General features: G+C 47.6%; 1 protein-coding gene across 2 annotated transcripts; it reads left to right on the top strand.

Moving 5' to 3' along the window:
• Nucleotides 1-3,556: 3,556 nt before the first annotated feature.
• LOC123185139 (cyclin-D6-1) lies at nt 3,557-5,748 on the top strand. 2 transcript variants are annotated; one of them, XM_044597122.1, is made up of 6 exons: nt 3,557-3,904; nt 4,007-4,099; nt 4,184-4,285; nt 4,390-4,597; nt 4,701-4,831; nt 5,124-5,748. In XM_044597122.1, exons 1-6 carry the CDS (start codon nt 3,719-3,721, stop codon nt 5,343-5,345), a joined length of 942 nt encoding a protein of 313 aa, XP_044453057.1. In that variant the 5' UTR covers nt 3,557-3,718; the 3' UTR covers nt 5,346-5,748. The 2 variants fall into 2 exon arrangements, with proteins under 2 accessions (XP_044453057.1, XP_044453058.1); XM_044597123.1 differs by having other exon boundaries at nt 4,701-4,822.
• The last annotated feature ends 12,516 nt before the right edge of the window (nt 5,749-18,264 follow it).

Raw genomic sequence — 18,264 nt, forward strand, 5'->3', positions numbered from 1 at the left:
ATCTATTGAAAGGCCTCTCCATTGCCTATCAATCCACCGAGCTGATGCGAGACTTTCGAAACAATGTTCCGCCGCCGCAAGCTTCTGTTCTTCCGCGATCCTGTTTGGATGCCTTTTTCGGTACTCTCTGTAGGGAGAATCGATCAGATAGGGCTTCTATATCAACCTTAATGCACCTCCGATGATCTATGAGTATTTACCACAGACCTACGGGTCCATAGTGATTATCTATATGGTTTCCTCTCTCTCTCTCTTTGATCTTCAATACAATGTTCCTGTAACACCCCGGACACACCCGCCGGTGGTCATTACTCCTGGCGGGATCTAGACTGGCCCCACAAATCAATACTAGTCTTTTCTGCGCACTTTGCCCGCACTCGTGCGCACTAGGTAGCAACTTCCCGGTCAGTCACCCATCATGAAACTACTCCAAGCTGAGCACGCTTAACTTTGGAGTTCTGTCTGAATGGGCTCCCGGAAAAAAGGAATTCCTTATTGATATGAGTAGTCTATCATCCCTATTAAGCCAGGATATCACATACACCCCCACTCAAAGGAACCGACGTCCTCGTCAGGCCACAGGAATGTTCCCTCTTGGCACATACGTCTATGCATGTAGTCCGGTACATGTGCCATACCGTGTGCCACGATGGGTCACAAAGGTCATGAACAACATGACCGCACACCTGTCCACAAACTTCAGTATAACCGCGAGGGTCGGTTCTGATACCAACTTGTAATGCCCCGGACACACCCGCCGGTGGTCGTTACTCCTGGCGGGATCTAGACTGGCCCCACAGATCAATACTAGTCTTTTCGGTGCACTTTGTCCTCACTTGTGCACACCCGGGAGCAACTTCCCGGTCGGTCACCCATCCTAAAACTACTCCAAGCTGAGCATGCTTAACTTTGAAGTTCTGTCCGAATGGGCTCCCGGAAAAGGATTTCTTTATTGATATGAGTAGTCTATCATCCCTATTAAGTCAGGCTATCACAGTTCCCCTCGGAATTTTATCCGATGTAATCTTCTTTCACGGTGTGTTTGTTGGGATCCAATGAATTATGGGGTTATGATTGGATAATTCTTTGAAAGTAGTTGAATATTTTCTGAACTTTATTATGTATGTCTGTTATAGCTATGTTATGCTTTTTGATCTATGGGTTTTCTTTGGCCAAGTTGCTTCGTTGATCTTCAATGGAAGTGGTGCATAGTAGTAGGTTCAATCTTGCGGTGTCCTCACTCGGTGACAGCAGGGGTAGTGAGGCACGTATTGTATTGTCGCTACTAAGGAGAAAATGACAAGGTTTAATCATATTGCTTGGTTTTATTGTCTACATATGTCATCTTGCTTAAAGCATTACTCCGTTTGTCATGAACTTAATACCATAGATGCATGCTGGATAGCGGTCGATTGGTAGAGTAATAATAGTAGATGCAGGCAGGAGTCGGTCTACTTGGCATGGACGTAATGTCTATATACATGATCATGCCATGAATAACGTCATAACTATACGCTTTTCTATCATTAACGTCATAATTTGTCTACCCACCGTACGCTATTTTTACGAGAGAAGCCTCTAGTGAAAACTATGGCCCCTGAATATATTTTAATCATATTACAAATAACAAAAATACCTTGCTACAACTTTATTAATTTTAATTTACTTTGCAATTTGCTATCTACAATATCAGATTTAATCCTTGCAATTAAAGAGTACAAGGGGATTGACAACCCTCTTGCCCGCGTTGGGTGCAAGTATTTGCTTTTCTATGTGTAGGTACTGCTAAAGGTTGTTTGCCTAAGTCTTCTATTGGTTCGATAACCTTGATTCCCTACCGAGGTAAATACTATCCACTACTATATTGCTTCACCGTTCCTCTCCAGGGAAAATCCCAATGTAGCTCACAAGTAGCAGGCAACCTAGTGGATAGTTGGTCCCCAACTCGTGCTCGCTCTAACTGATGGCCTGTCCCCTGTTCCTGATCCTGACCGGGTCCTTAGCGTACATGGGCCTAGGCCTGCCTAGGCCCTTAGCCGAGCCTTTATGTAATTGTGGGCCTACATGGTGGGGAATTGCCTCGTCATTAGCCCACAAGTCTGTCAGGGTATCGATACATAAATCGACCAAACCCTCAAAAGAAGTAGATTCCGATTGGACCCGTAGTGGAACATAGGTTGTGAGTGGTCTTCGGACTTGAGACGCTGCTAGTTTACTCGTGAAGAGACCATGTGGACTCTATAGAGCAAACGCATGTGGAAATGGTTAATTCAAACAAGTTATGAAAAAGAACGAGTGATACTCGATCATCTTTTGGGAGAGGCTGACTTGCGGCTCGACTGAGGGCGTATCATATAATTCGAGTGATGATGTTGGCGCTTGGTCTGACTCTCTCGAGGAGATGCGAGTCGGTATCCCTGAGGAACATCGTTCATTCATCTTCATCATATCCGAATTTGCGAATTTCAGGACTTGGTTCCATATTGAAGCCTCAACCCATGCTACAAAGGATACCAATTTTTTCCCTTGTTTAGGGTGTCCTTGAGTAATTTAGCAATCTTCAGGAGACGGATTAACAACACCTAGATTACAGAACTTATCTATGCCGAGTGTGAGGTCACTTGATTATTTTGTAAATTGGCACGAAACATTTGACCCAGAGTTGTCATAATAGGGTTCATATTTTACCCGACTAAGGGGAAATCCGATTAGTGACGTGAGTGATGACATGACAAATCATTTTTGTGTTGCCAAATTGATTCAGCCGCGTAAATAGTGGGATTTGACTGGACAACGAAGAACACAATCTCCTCGGCACTCGCGCATTGCAGACTCGGATAGATGGGTACGTTGGCGTGTGCTCGAAAATTGCCATGACGACGCCTGGGTTATCATGTGGTTACTGCGCTGCCGCACGTTACGACTTCTAGATTTCGACACATGGATGGATGGATCTTGACTACGAACAACTGGATTTAGTTGACGATTGAGCTATGTGCCCTTTCAAAGGCGAGGTGAGGGAGAGGGGGGAAGGACTCTTCTCGCAAATCTCGCCGCCTCCCTCTGAAACCGCCACTGTGAGCAGTTGCTGCATCCGCATGATCTCCTTCTTTAAAGATTGAAACGCTAAGAATTAGCATCATCTCGCGATAGAGATTTGCCCTATAATTTTTTTGTTGGGTGGGGCGGGGGGGGGGGGGGGGGGGCTCGCCATAGTTACAAGGATCTCTACTTATGTCGACCAAAAATGTTGTGATTAGTGTTGTACAATGGCGTCGACATTTTTAGCAAGAATCACCATACCACGTTTCTTCACATGGATGAGAGCTGTCAAAAGACAAAACGCATGGGGCCGCCGCGGAGTAAATCGTCTGGTCTCACAGGGTCACGCACAAGCGCAGCGATCATTTGGCATCCATGACAGGTGGGTCGCCACCAGAAACTTTCTTCCTCGTCCTCTCTTTCCTCCATGCCCTCCCCCTCCTCCTGTCTCGGGCCTCGCCGTCTCCACGATCTTTACAAAAAGAACCCCAAATCAACACCTTTTGTGCCATTGTCCCCGGACCCCGACGGTTCCCTTATTAAAGGCCATCTTCCCAACCAGACACAGCTAGTACTAGCACACTGCGTAGCAGGCAGCAATGGTGGCTTCCTCTCCCCCATAAAGCCACAGCCTGCGCTTCTTGGCGTGTTCTTGCCCCTTCCTCGTACGGACGCCATGGACATGCCGGGGGAGGACGAGTACGTCTACGGCTACGAGTACGAGTTCGACTTGGAGAACCCCTTCACGAGCCCCGCCGACGAGCCGATCGCCAGCCTCCTCGACGCCGAGGCCCACCACGCGCCCTCCGTGTCCGCCGCCGCCTCCGCCGTCCGCCGCGACGCCGCCCGATTCATCTCCAAGGTACGGGTCTTCCTATGTGCTGTTCGTGTTCGTCATGGGGTTCTTTCTCGCGAGCGGTTCGTCCCCTTCCCTTTCTGATCCGATCAGCCTCGGTTGGCCCAGGTGCGGTACGACGGGGAGCTCGCCGTGCACCCGCGGGTGGCCTACCTCGCGCTGAACTACGTGGATCGCTTCCTCTCCAAGGGCCAATTGCCGGTAAGAAGGCGAAAGATGGTGTCTTTCTTTCAAGAATCTACAATATTTCGGTCTGATCTGACAGCCCGTGGTTCTGCCCCGCAGTTCGAGCGCAAGCCATGGGCGCCGCGGCTGCTCGCCATCAGCTGCCTCTCCATCGCCGCCAAGATGCAGCGCGTCGACGCAATCTCCATGGACTACATCCAAGTACGCTGATTATTGCCCTTTTCCTTTTCGGTTGCTCTGTCGCGAGTTCATATGGGGATTAGTTGTCAATCAAGCGTGTGTTGGCGTGCGTACGTGGCTTGCAGAGGGACGAGGAGTTCATGTTCGACGCGGCGACCATCCGGCGCATGGAGCGGGTGGTGCTGGGCGCGCTGGAGTGGCGCGCGCGCTCCGTGACGCCGCTCGCCTTCCTCGGCTTCTTCCTCTCGGCGTGCTTCCCTCCGCCGCGGCACCCGGCCCTGCTGGACGCCGTCAAGGAGCGCGCCGTCGACCTCCTCCTCCGTGCCCAGCCCGGTACGTGCGCGCGCTCCTCCGGCATGCCAATGCCAAGCAAACCCGAACGCTTTGCCCTCAGATTCATCGCCCGCTCAACCGCTGATCTCTTCCCGTCCTGCAGAGGTGAAGATGGCGGAGTTCTCGCCGTCCGTGGTGGCCGCGTCGGCGCTGCTGGCCGCCGCCGGAGAGATCGCCGTCGCCCACCTCCCCGCCTTCCAAGCCGCCGTGGCCGCTTGCCCCTTTGTAAATAGCGTGAGCATGATATTATAAAACCGCACATTTTTGTTCTCCACTGCCCACTAAACCCCCCCTTAATTCTCCCAAGTAACCACCACCTGTCATGTCACGCCACGCCAAACACACTCCAGATCCTTTGGGAGAGGAGACCTTGGCCACCCCAACTGTTCGCCTTTTCGTAGTTATTTTCCTCGTGAAACGCGCCCGAGCGCAGCGATTGACCCGCACTGCTGATAAGCTTTCTTGTTTTCTCGTCGGAGTTGATAATTTCGTGCGCTCCTCTCACAATGATCAACCCTCTGTCCAGGAGAAGCTACGGGAGTGCGGCGAGGTGATGGCGGCGGTCTGCGGTGTGGTCGGCGTCGGCGTCGGACCGGCGGCGAGCGCCGAGACGCCGGTGACGGTCCTCGGGCACGGCCACTACCGCAGCGCCAGCTCGGAGAGCGACCGGACCGTCGGATCGGCAGCCAACGTCGCCGATGCCAAGAAGCGATGCATGGGCCCACCTTCCCAGTCCCAGTGGGGGTAAGCGGCGTGCGGTGCGGCAGGACCCCATGGGGCGCGACAGCTGGAAGAGCCGGGAATTTACTCTTGCCCTGTTGTTCATTTTTACCTTTTCCGATTTATTTTCCATTTTAATCTTCTCGACTCGAGGCGAAGTAGTAGGCAGCGATGCAGATTCGAGAGAACCGCTGGTGGTAGCTGTCATTTACTAATTGCTTTTTTTTTTGTTTCCCTTGGCTTTTCTTTTGTTCCCTGGAGTGATTTTTGCGGCAGTCGTAGTAGTGGTAGCAGCAGATGCTAGGCTGGTATTTTCCCGTAAAAGAAAAAGATGCTAGGCTGGTGGATGAATATATTGGGATGTGGAGTAGTGGTAAACTACAATGTTTCGGTGCTGCAAAATAAGACCAAAATCATGTGCTCATTACTGATCTTCTCTTTTCTGCCCGTTTCTCTTTTGAAAAGTCTTCATGTACGTCGGATTTTGTTCTGGAAACATCTGAGGTTGAGATTCATCTCCGTGTACCGGTAGAAAACCCAACCCTAGCAGTACGCCAGGGTACTGGGCTCTGTAGATACGTATGAGTACGATAAAAAGAAAGAAAGAAAATAAGCCAGGGATGGTCAACGGAGAAACGGGCAAATGCCACGTGCCGGGATGGAGACTGGCAGCAGCTGCCGTACTTTACCTTTACGGGCAGACCCTCCGCTAGATGGGCTCCACGTGGCCACAGGGCCGCTGTCCCTCCTGGCTCTCCCGCCTCGTGCATGCAGCGTGCATGGCGCTGTAGACGTTCATGCGTCAGTAGTATTACTCCTCCTACTGTACGAAGAGTGCATAGTGCTACTCGTGACACTGCGTATACGCGTATCTGTTTTTCGAAAGCCGCCGTATACGCGTGCGTATCTGCCCAACGCTGTGGACGCAAACGGCTCTCATGTCTCATGACATCAGGCACGAGCATGACCACCATGCCTGTAGGAGCAGCAGTGAGCTTTGCGAAAGCAGGCTTACATGTGGGCCCAATCGCTCGGTTTCCGCACGGAAGGAAGGTAATTGCCGGGTCCACGGTAAATCGATTTCACGCACGCCAGCCAGCTACCGCAAGCTTTGCTTTCCAGGGCGAAAAAGAGACGGGCGACACATCGATCGTCACCGCATGTGCTCAATGTTGCTGCAACGCTGGTAACTTTCAATCAATCAAGAATGTAAAATGTTCCGACGGTTGCTCCGATCCAACATGTTTCTCACAGGCGACGACGCGACAAGTTTTTAACTCCATGGCCGGGTTAGACTACGGACTGAGGCTCACGGAGTGCGCTGCTATCAATTAGTTGGGGGAAGGAGGGCCCCACACCACAAATTCAGGGGGGAATGGTGAATTAGGAAAGAACACGTACGCCTGTAGAATTCTCTCCGTAATAAACGTCCGTAAGTGTATCATTTTCGGGCGCAATGTGCCGACGATGTGAGTGTACGGTACCCAGCCTTTTCCACCGGGAATTCCGTGGCGATTTTCGCCGACGTGCGCTCCTACTCGAGTGCCATCTATTGCTCGTGCCGCCGGCATGTTCTGCACTTGTGCTCCAGTCACTGTGCAATAAATTGACAGCCCGTATGCCCGTGGCCATGCGTGGATACGTTCAAATCATTGCGTGTTGGAGGTGGACTGGCGTTTGCGCTGGCCAGTATAGAAGCTGTCGACATCTTCTTCTTTGTTGAATTGGTTCGCTAAACCAGGCACATGACAATCCAAGATTTGTCACGTTCGTGAAGAATTTTGAGCTAACATGGAGTCTCTTGGTAGAACTTGGGAGATACTTTAGTTTTAGCGAGACACCATATGGTTATTGGAATTTACTTAGTTAATCACAAGAAAAGGCGACTCCTAGACGAAAAGGGCTTCTTGCGTCCCGTTGGTGCCGCCGCCGGTCCGTCTCATCTCCCATGGCCTTAGGTCCATGGAGGCGTGGTGAATCCCAGCCCTTGCCGATGTAGGGGCATCTGATTCGTTTGTTGTTGTTTTTTTTAGCTCAATTAGGGTTTATATCCTACTCAAGAAAGGCGAGGCGGTGGGCGGTGGCTGCTCACAGAAGGCGATCCAGCTTCTCTTCATCGGGGAAGGTTGTTCTTCTGGTGTGCTGGTCCTGTAATGACTTAACACGATGACTTTATGATTGTCTACTACAACAATGTTTGGTCCGTATCAGTGAAGGAAGAGCGATGACGGCAGAACGCCGTTAGCTCGCTTCAATGACGATACAGAACTTAGCATGCACATACTAAGGCTTTCTTACCAAACAATGTAGAGTACTCGTAAAGAAGATCCCCTGAGCAAAAATGGAGACTAGCTAGAGTCGGTCTTCTTTCCTTGATGCCATGGCTATGCCAACGCAGACAAGGTAGGCTATCAGTGAACCAAATAAGCAGAGGCCAGCACCTGCGATCTCACTTTAAAATGGTACGGGATCTGGGTTGAGGTCGTCTATTGTGATGAGCAGTTTGGAGCAGGCCTGATCGTTGATGAATTGAAGAAAATTTTCTGCCAAAAAGCTGGACTTACCTAAAAGGAAGGGATCCGGGGCCTTTAGAGCCTACCGTTACGTACAGGTTATTAATGCCATGAATGTAAGGTCATTATCAGTAAGGCTGCCTGTCTATCTCGTGTCTTGCTCTCTGTTTTCGCTCAGCCCCGTGTTGCTGAGATCCCAGAATCGTGCAGGGTTCGTGGGGCTTGCCGCCCTTATATACGACCGTCGCCGGCCGGATTTCGCCGTCGACCGTCGATGACGGAGCAAAGGTGCATGGTTCCGGACGGGGCGGAACGGTATTGGAACGTGCCAATGTGCATGCCACGTGTCAATCAATCGACTAATCATCTGCACCCAGTGGCGGAGACAGGCCTAGGACAGCTAGGGCTATAGCCCAAGGCCTAGAAACAACTTCCTTTGTAATTTCTTCATGCAAAGCATAGAAAATCATAGAAGTTTATCACTCAATATAGCACAGCCCCAGGCGTAGTCTACATCTATCTCCGCCACTGTCTGCACCCCCGATCAGGTGGACGTACGGAGAGTCGGAGACGAGCGCGCATCCGCGGACACGTCCGATCCTGGGAGTTGGCGCGATATGCATAAGGTGGGCATGGCACGCGCGCTGCGGCGGCACAGCGCTTCCGATGGAGTGCAGGCCATGCTACACACTACACAGTAGTGCCTGGGCATGGTGCGTGCAGCCAGTTACGTCGACCAGCCAGCGGGTCGCATGCACTAGCTGGCGCAGAGGGGCGAGGAGAGGTCGACAAGCGAGGAGCGGGCACGGGGGACGGCACATGACCTGGCCACTGCACGCCCGAGCGCGCGCGCAAGGGCAAGGCTGCTCCTGCAGTGCTAGAGCGCAGCGGTAGAGTAGCTAGCAGCAGAAGGAGCAGTAGTCGCTGCAGCATGTTTGCATGCTCGTAGAAACGTGCGCGCGCCTCTCCGTCCGTCCGTCCGTCCCGCTTATCTTGGCTTTGCGGTCGCGTCCATGCCTATCCACTCGGTCCGGTCCTGCTTGACTGACGCCGCGCAGAAATTATCTTTGCTTTGACAACATAGAGTAGTTAGAGCCTTAGAGGTACGTAGTACTACTAGTGCGTACGTGTATAAAATATAAATACTCCTCTCTGATTAGCTGATCGGCCGGATCGTAGACGTAGTTTATGGCTTGTCACAAGAGGCGTGCGTATCAGACAGACTTTGGTTGGACGGATGGCAGGACGGGTGAGTGCAGACGGCCGGGTGCAAGCAGGATCCGTAGTGCGGTTGGAGGATCCCAGCCGAGGACCACACGGGGCGGACCGCTGCATCTTACGGTCATCCCTGCGCGTTTTTTCCTGGTATAATACTTATCTCGTTTATAAAAGTATTATAGTACAAATCAGGCACACACCGACGGATCAAAACTGAGAAAAAGCAGAACGCTAGCTCATACATAAAGAACACACTAGTCAAAAAGTAATTATAATTAAGACCAAAGAATCCCTTGAACGCACATCAACACCCTCATCTGCCTTTGATACCACCACAATAGTCATAAAAAAAACAATGACGGATTACCTTTAACATCAAGTTCAATGGGGCTCCATCATTTATATGGAGCTTTAGGCCAACTCTAACGCATGGCTCAGAACGGACGTCCGTTTCATCCGCTTTTCGTCCACTTGGGATGGCAATGGGGCCGCGTCTGCCCGGATTTGTGGATGCGCCGATAATGCGCCTAACTCGCAGCTGCATTTCGACCGCAACTTGTTCTTTCGAGATCAACAAGCGTACTAAGGGGTTGTTTGGTTTGTGACTAACTTTGCCAAAGGTTACCACACCTAAGTTTAGGCAACTTTGACCAACTTAGATGAGTGTTTGGTTCAAGCCACACCTTAGGCATGCCGCAGTAGGGTCCCACATAGCATACACACAAAAAGTATGTCAACTTCTCTTAGGCTTGCCAACTTGTGTTTCTTATTTTTATGAACTAACCTTAGACAAACTTAGAAAAAAATGTGTGGCAAAGTGTTACAATGCAAGGCCTAGAACCAAACAGCCCCTAAAAGAAGCATGGCAAATAGTTGAAATCAAACATAGCAAATAGCTTCACATCCGAAATAGGCTTACAACCCAATCGAAATAAAAACAATATCAAATAGTCTTACAACCTAGTCGAAATTTGTTTGCATGAAAAGAAATTAAACCGATAACTCTACTGGTTGCAAATGTGAGTCCACATGTGCTCAACCAAGTCATCCTGGAGTTGGACATGAGTATACCAATCATGCAATTCACGATGAAAATGGGCAAATTGTTCGAAGGTCGCAGGAGGTGGTTGCTCAGGCTCAACATTTTCATCCTGGAAATCTAACCTTTGGTCGTAGGTGGTATCATCAAGCTCATCCTCCACGATCATGTTGTGCATAATCACACAAGCAGTCATTATCTCCCAAAGCTTCTGAGTGCTCCATGTCAATGCAGGATTTCGAACGATACCTCATATAGACTGAAGCACACTGAAAGCACGCTCCACATCCTTTCTAACATTCTCTTACATTTGGGCAAACCTCTCTCTCTCTCTCTTCTCTCCTTGCGGATTGGGTATGGTCTTCACAAGAGTGGGCCACTGAGCATAGATACCATCAACTAGGTAATATCCTTTGTACTGGTGGCAATTGACATGAAAGATGGCCTTCGGAGAGTGGCCTTCTGCAAGTCTTGCAAACACTGGAGAACGCTGAATAACACTGATATTATTGTGAGAACCAGCCATGCCGAAGAAAGAATGTCATATCCACAGATCTTGTGAAGCCACCGCTTCAAGTACGACAATGGCACCTTTCACATGCCCCTTGTACTGCCCCTGCCAAGCAAATGGACATTTCTTCCACTTCCAATGCATACAATCGATACTACCAAGCATGCCCAGAAAGCCCCTCTCGGCATTGATCGCCAACAACCTCTCTGTATCAGCGGCAGTTGGCTCTCTCAGGTACTCAGGGCCGAACACTGCCACCACGGCCTTGCAAAAACTATACATTGAGAGGAGACATGTGGACTCACTCATACGCACATACTCATCGACAAGATCATCGGGAATTCCATATGAAAGCATGCGAATAGCCGCAGTGCACTCAAAGTATGGGTCATATGCTACCAATCCCTCCCGAATATGAGTGAACACATGTCTCACCATACGGAAGCAGCGGCGAAATTTGTGGGTTTGAGAGTGCGCCATTCTCAAAGTAATCAGCATAAAGAAGGGTGTGGCCTCTCTCCCTATTACGGTTCAAGGCCAGAACATGGCCGGGGATTGATCCCCTGAACCGAGGCCGCTTCCTATTAATGTGGTCGTGGATGACCAATTCAGCCGCCACAAGCTCTTCATCATCCGAGGACGAATCATCCGATGAACAAATGAGGTTGTGAAAGAAAAACTCATCCCCGTTGTCCATGATACCTTATGAGCAAAGTGCCGAAAACCTTGAGGTTGTGGTGGAGACGCGACCGGAAAGATCAAGTCGATGAAGCAAAGCAAGGTTAGTGTTGGTGGGGTGGGCACCCTGCGGCAATGTAGCGCCTGCTGGAAGTTGTTGGGGTCGACGGTCGACGCTAGTGGTTGTAGCTTCTTTCCCACTAGCAACAAAGAACCACAAACGCCGGCAAAAACTCTACCAAAAAGCGGACATGGGCCGGCTATGACATGGCGTTGTTGTGGGGTGGACGACCTTGATGGAAGAAGACACGGCCGGGAATGGGGTGTTGGGGAACGTAGCATGCAATTTCAAAAAATTTCCTACGATCACGCAAGATCTATCTAGGAGATGCATAGCAACGAGAGGGGGAGAGTGTGTCCACGTACCCTCGTAGACCGAAAGCGGAAGCATTAGGTTAACGTGGTTGATGTAGTCGAACGTCTTCATGATCGAACAGATCTTAGTACCGAACGTACGACACCTCCGAGTTCAGCACACATTCAGCTCGATGACGTCCCTCGAACTCCTGATCCAGTAGAGGGTCGAGGGAGAGTTCCTTCAGCACGACGGCATGGTGATGGTGATGGTGATGTGATCCGCGCAGGGCTTCGCTTAAGCACTACGATGCTATGACCGGTGGAGTAAACTGTGGAGGAGGGCACCGCACACGGTAAGAGAACAATTGATGTGCCTTCGGGGTGCCCCCCGCCCCCGTATATAAAGGGGGAGAGGAGGAGGCCGGCGGCCAAGAGGGGCGCGCCAAGGGGGAGTCCTACTTAGACTCCTAGTCCAAGTAGGATTCGCCCCCCCTTTCCTTTCTCCACCGGAGGGAATAGGAAGGAGAGGGAGAGGGAAAGGGAAGGGGGGCACCCCGTCCTCCTTGTCATATTCGGACTCCCTAGGAGGGGGCGCGCGCCATCCCCCGCGGGCTTCCCTCTCTCTCCCTTTAGGTCCATGTAGGCCCAACACTTCCCGGGGGGTTCTGGTAACCCCTCGGTACTCTGAAAAAAATACCCGAATCACTCGGAACCGTTCCGATGTCCGAATACTACCTTCCAATATATGGATCTTTACCTATCAATCATTTCGAGACTCCTCGTCATGTACATGATCTCATCCGGGACTCTGAACAAACTTCGGTCACCCAAACACATAACTCATAATACAAATCGTCATCGAACGTTAAGCGTGCGGACCCTACGGGTTCGAGAACTATGTAGACATGACCGAGACACATCTCCGGTCAATAACCAATAGCGGAACCTGGATGCTCACATTGGTTCCTACATATTCTACGAAGATCTTTATTGGTCAAACCACAATAGCAACATACGTTATTCCCTTTGTCATCGCTATGTTACTTGCCCGAGTGTCGATCGTCGGTATCATCATACCAAGTTCAATCTCATTACCGGCAAGTCTCTTTACTCATTCCGTAATGCATCATCCCATAACTAACTCATTAGTCACATTGCTTGCAAGGCTTATAGTGATGTGCATTACCGAGAAGGCCCAGAGATACCTCTCCAATACTCGGAGTGACAAATCCTAATCTCGATCTATGCCAACCCAACAAACACCTTCGGAGACACCTGTAGAGCATCTTTATAATCACCCAGTTACGTTGTGACATTTGATAGCACACAAGGTGTTCCTCCGGTATTCGGGAGTTGCATAATCTCATAGTCAGAGGAATATGTATAAGTCATGAAGAAAGCAATAGCAATAAAACTTAACGAACATTATGCTAAGCAGACGGATGGGTCTTGTCCATCACATCATTCTCTAATGATGTGATCCCATTCATCAAATGACAAACACATGTCTATGGTCAGGAAACATAACCATCTTTGATTAACGAGCTAGTCAAGTAGAGGCATACTAGGGACACTCTGTTTTGTCTATGTATTCACACATGTACTAAGTTTCTAGTTAATACAATTCTAGTATGAATAATAAACATTTATCATGATATAAGGAAATATAAATAACAACTTTATTATTGCCTCTAGGGCATATTTCCTTCAGCCTCCCACCTGCACTAGAGTCAATAATCTAGATTCCATAGTAATGATTCTAACACCCATGGAGTCTTGGTGCTGATCATGTTTTGCTCGTGGAAGAGGCTTAGTCAACGGGTCTGCAACATTAATATCCGTATGTATCTTGCATATCTCCATGTCTCCCTCCTTGACTTGATCGCGGATGGAATTGAAGCGTCTCTTGATGTGTTTGGTTCTCTTGTGAAATCTAGATTCCTTCGCCAAGGCAATTGCTCCAGTATTGTCACAAAATATTTTCATTGGACCCTATGCACTAGGTATTGCATCTAGATCGGATATGAACTCCTTCATCCAGACTCCTTCATTTGCTGCTTCCGAAGCAGCTATGTACTCTGCTTCATACGTAGATCCCGCCATGACGCTCTGCTTGGAATTGCACCAAATTATAACTCAACCATTCAATATAAATACGTATCCGGTTTGCGACTTTGAGTCATCCGGATCAGTGTCAAAGCTTGCATCGACATAACCATTTACGACAAGCTCTTTTTTACCTCCATAAACAAGAAACATATCCTTAGTCCTTTTCAGGTATTTCAGGATGTTCTTGATCGCTGTCCAGTGATCCACTCCTGGATTACTTTGGTACCTCCCTGCTAAACTTAAAGCAAGGCACACATCAGGTCCGGTACACAACATTGCATACATGATAGAACCTATGGCTGAGGCATAGGGAATGACTTCCATTTTCTCTCTCTATCTTCTGCAATTGTAGGGCATTGAGTATGACTCAACTTCACACCTTGTAATATAGGCAAGAACCCTTTCTTTGACTGCTCCATTTTGAACTTCTTCAAAACTTTATCAAGGTATGTGCTCTGTGAAAGTCCAATTAAGCGTCTTGATCTATCTCTATAGATCTTGATGCCCATGATAAAAGCACCATCTCCGAGGTCTTTCATTGAAAAATTCTTATTCAAGTATCCTTTTATGCTATCCAGAATTTCTGTATTATTTTCAATCAATAATATGTCATTCACATATAATATTATGAATGCTATAGAGCTCCCACTCACTTTCTTGTAAATACAGGATTCTCCAAAAGTCTGTATAAAACCACATGCTTTGATCACACTATCAAAGCGTATATTTCAACTCCGAGAGGCTTGCACCAGTCCATAAATGGATCGCTAGAGCTTGAACACTTTGTTAGCACCTTTAGGACCGACAAAACCTTCTGGTTGCATCATATACAACTCTTCTTTAAGAAATCCATTAAGGAATGCAGTTTTGAAATCCATTTGCCAAATTTTATAATCATAAAATGCGGTCAATTGCAAACATGATTCGGACAGACTTAAGCATCGCTACGGTTGAGAAGGTCTCATCATAGTCAACTCCATGAACTTGTCAAAAACCTTCCGCAACAAGTCGAGCTTTGTAGACAGTAACATTACCGTTAGCGCTAGTCTTCTTCTTGAAGATCCATTTATTCTCTATGGCTTGCCGATCATCGGGCAAGTCAACCAAAATCCACACTTTGTTCTCATACATGGATCCTATCTCAGATTTCATGGCCTCAAGCCATTTTGCGGAATTTGGGCTCATCATCGCTTCCTCATAGTTCGTAGGTTCGTCATGGTCAAGTAACATGACCTCCAGAATAGGATTACCGTACCACTCTGGTGCGGGCCGTACTCTGGTTGACCTACGAGGTTCGGTAGTAACTTGATCTGAAGTTTCATGATCATCACCATTAACTTCCTCACTAATTGGTGTAGGCATCGCTAGAACTGATTTTTGTGATGAACCACTTTCCAATTCGGGAGAAGGTATAATTACCTCATCAAGTTCTAGTTTCCTCCCACTCACATCTTTTGAGAGAAACTCCTTCTCTATAAAGGATCCATTCTTAGCAACGAATATCTTGCCTTCGGATCTGTGATAGAAGGTTTACCCAACAGTTTCCTTTGGGTATCCTATGAAGACGCATTTCTCTGGTTTGGGTTCGAGCTTATCAGGTTGAAACCTTTTCACATAAGCATCGCAGCCCCAAACTTTAAGAAACAACAGCTTAGGTTTCTTGCTAAACCACAGTTCATATGGTGTCGTCTCAACGGATTTAGATGGTGCCCTATTTAACGTGAATGCAGCCGTCTCTAAAGCATAACCCTAAAACGATAGTGGTAAATTAGTAAGAGACATCATAGATCGCACCATATCTAATAAAGTACGGTTACGATGTTCGGACACACCATTACGCTGTGGTGTTCCAGGTGGCGTGATTTCCAAAACTATTCCACATTGTTTCAAATGAAGACCAAACTCATAACTCAAATATTCACCTCCACGATCAGATCATAGAAACTTTATTTTCTTGTTACAATGATTTTCTACTTCACTCTGAAATCCTTTCAATTTTTCAAATGGTTCAGACTTATGTTTCATTAAGTACATATACCCATATCTGCTCAAATCATCTGTGAAGGTCAGAAAATAATGATACCCGCCGCGAGCCTCAACACTCATCAGACCGCATACATCAGTATGTATTATTTCCAATAAGTCAGTGGCTCGCTCCATTGTTCCGGAGAACGGAGTCTTAGTCATCTTGCCCATGAGGCATGGTTCGCAAGCATCAAGTGATTCATAGTCTAATGATTCCAAAAGCCCATCAGCAGGGAGTTTCTTCATGTGCTTTACACCAATATGACCTAAACGGCAGTGCCACAAATAAGTTGCACTATCATTATTAACTTTGCATCTTTCGGCTTCAATATTATGAATATGTGTATCACTACGATCGAGATTCAACAAAAATAGACCACTCATCAAGGGTGCATGACCATAAAAGATATTACTCATATAAATAGAACAACCATTATTCTTTGATTTAAATAAATAACCGTCTCGCATCAAACAAGATCCAGATATAATGTTCATGCTCAACGCTGGCACCAAAAATCAATTCTTCAGGTTTAAAACTAATTCCGAAGGTAGATGTAGAGGTAGCGTGCCGACGGCGATCACATCGACCTTGGAACCATTTCTGACGCGCATCGTCACCTCGTCCTTATACAATCTTCGTTTAATCCGTAGCCCCTGTTTCGAGTTGCAAATATGAGCAACAGAACCAGTATCAAATACCTAGGCGCTACTACAAGCATTAGTAAGGTACACATCAATAACATGTATATCAAATATACCTTTCTCTTTGCCATCCTTCTTATCCGCCAAATACTTGGGGCAGTTCCGCTTTTAGTGGCCAGTCCCTTTGCAGTAGAAGCACTCAGTTTCAGGCTTAGGTCCAGACTTGGGCTTCTTCCCGGGAGCAGCAACTTGCTTGCTATTCTTCTTGAAGTTCCCCTTCTTCCCTTTGCCCTTTTTCTTGAAACTAGTGGTCTTGTTAACCATCAACACTTGATGCTCCTTCTTGATTTCTAACTCCGCAGCCTTTAGCATCGCGAAGAGCTCGGGAATTGTCTTTTCCATCCCTTGCATATTATAGTTCATCACGAAGCCTTTATAGCTTGGTGGCAGTGATTGAAGAACTCTGTCAATGACACTATCATTAGGAAGATTAAGTCCCAGCTGAGTCAAGTGGTTATGGTACCCAGACATTTTGAGTATGTGTTCACTGACAAAACTATTCTCCTCCATCTTCCAGCTATAGAATTTGTTGGAGACTTCATATCTCTCAACTCGGGCATTTGCTTGAAATATTAACTTCAACTCTTGGAACATCTCATATGCTCCATGATGTTCAAAACGTCTTTGAAGTCCCGATTCTAAGACGTAAAGCATGGCACACTGAACTATCGAGTAGTCATTAGCTTTGCTCTGCCAGACGTTCATAACGTCCGGAGTTGCTCCTGCAGTGGGTCTTGCACCTAGTGGCGCTTCCAGTACATAATTCTTCTGTGCAGCAATGAGGATAATCCTCAAGTTTCGGACCCAGTCCATGTAGTTGCTACCATCATCTTTCAACTTATCTTTCTCTAGGAACACATTAAAATTCAAGGGAACGATAGCATGGTCCATTGATCTACACTAGGACAACGAGGTGCTATACAAATAGTTTTTAACCCCTTTCCGCGATGGCATTTGGAACCATCGCCTAGTGAGTGTGGGCGATAGGGGGGTCCTTCCCACACGACCCAGAAACCGTCGGGGATATGCTCTCTTGGCACACACACTCGGCAAAATGAGGTCGTGTGCGACCGGCGAGCACTTAAATACGGAAATACGTACAGTAGAGCTAAAAAAATACAACTATACATGCGAAATTGTGTCCGATCGCAAGTACATCCCACACAGCCAGTCCCCGCTAAACGTTTCCGTTCGTATGTACATCCCACACAGTGGCTCCAAGGAAAACGTTTCCGTTCACAGGTACATCACGCACAATTTTTCCCGTTAAATCGTTTGCATTATTGAATGTATCACACATGGTCTCTAGAATAAACTGTGTGGCAAAGGCTGTCCATCACACACATTTTTTATGTGGTAAACGTTTGCGCAAGGTGGCCTAACACAAACAGTTTTCAAGAGAAATTCGTGTGTGATTGTTCATTGATCCAACACGGTTTATTCCTAGAAACTGCGTGCGTTTCCTGTGGTCATCGCCCACGGTATTTTTTCACTAACCGTTTGCAATAGCAAAACCCAATTAGCAGGCTAATTCACCATTAGCAGGCTAATTGCCCTATTATTAATAATCCATTTATTAATCTAATTGACATTCATATTAAGCACATAATATATTTCATTTCTATATTAAGGAAGCAGAATTTCATAATTGAAATACATCAGAGTACAACATGATATAGCTTCAGCACTCAGCTACTGTTGTGAACGCAGTAATTTCAAAAAAATTCCTATGCACACGCAAGATCCATCTAGGTGATGCATAGCAACGAGAGAGGAGAGTGTTGTCCATGTACCC

Source organism: Triticum aestivum, chromosome 2A (assembly GCF_018294505.1).
Source record: "Triticum aestivum cultivar Chinese Spring chromosome 2A, IWGSC CS RefSeq v2.1, whole genome shotgun sequence".
Taxonomy (NCBI): domain Eukaryota; kingdom Viridiplantae; phylum Streptophyta; class Magnoliopsida; order Poales; family Poaceae; genus Triticum; species Triticum aestivum.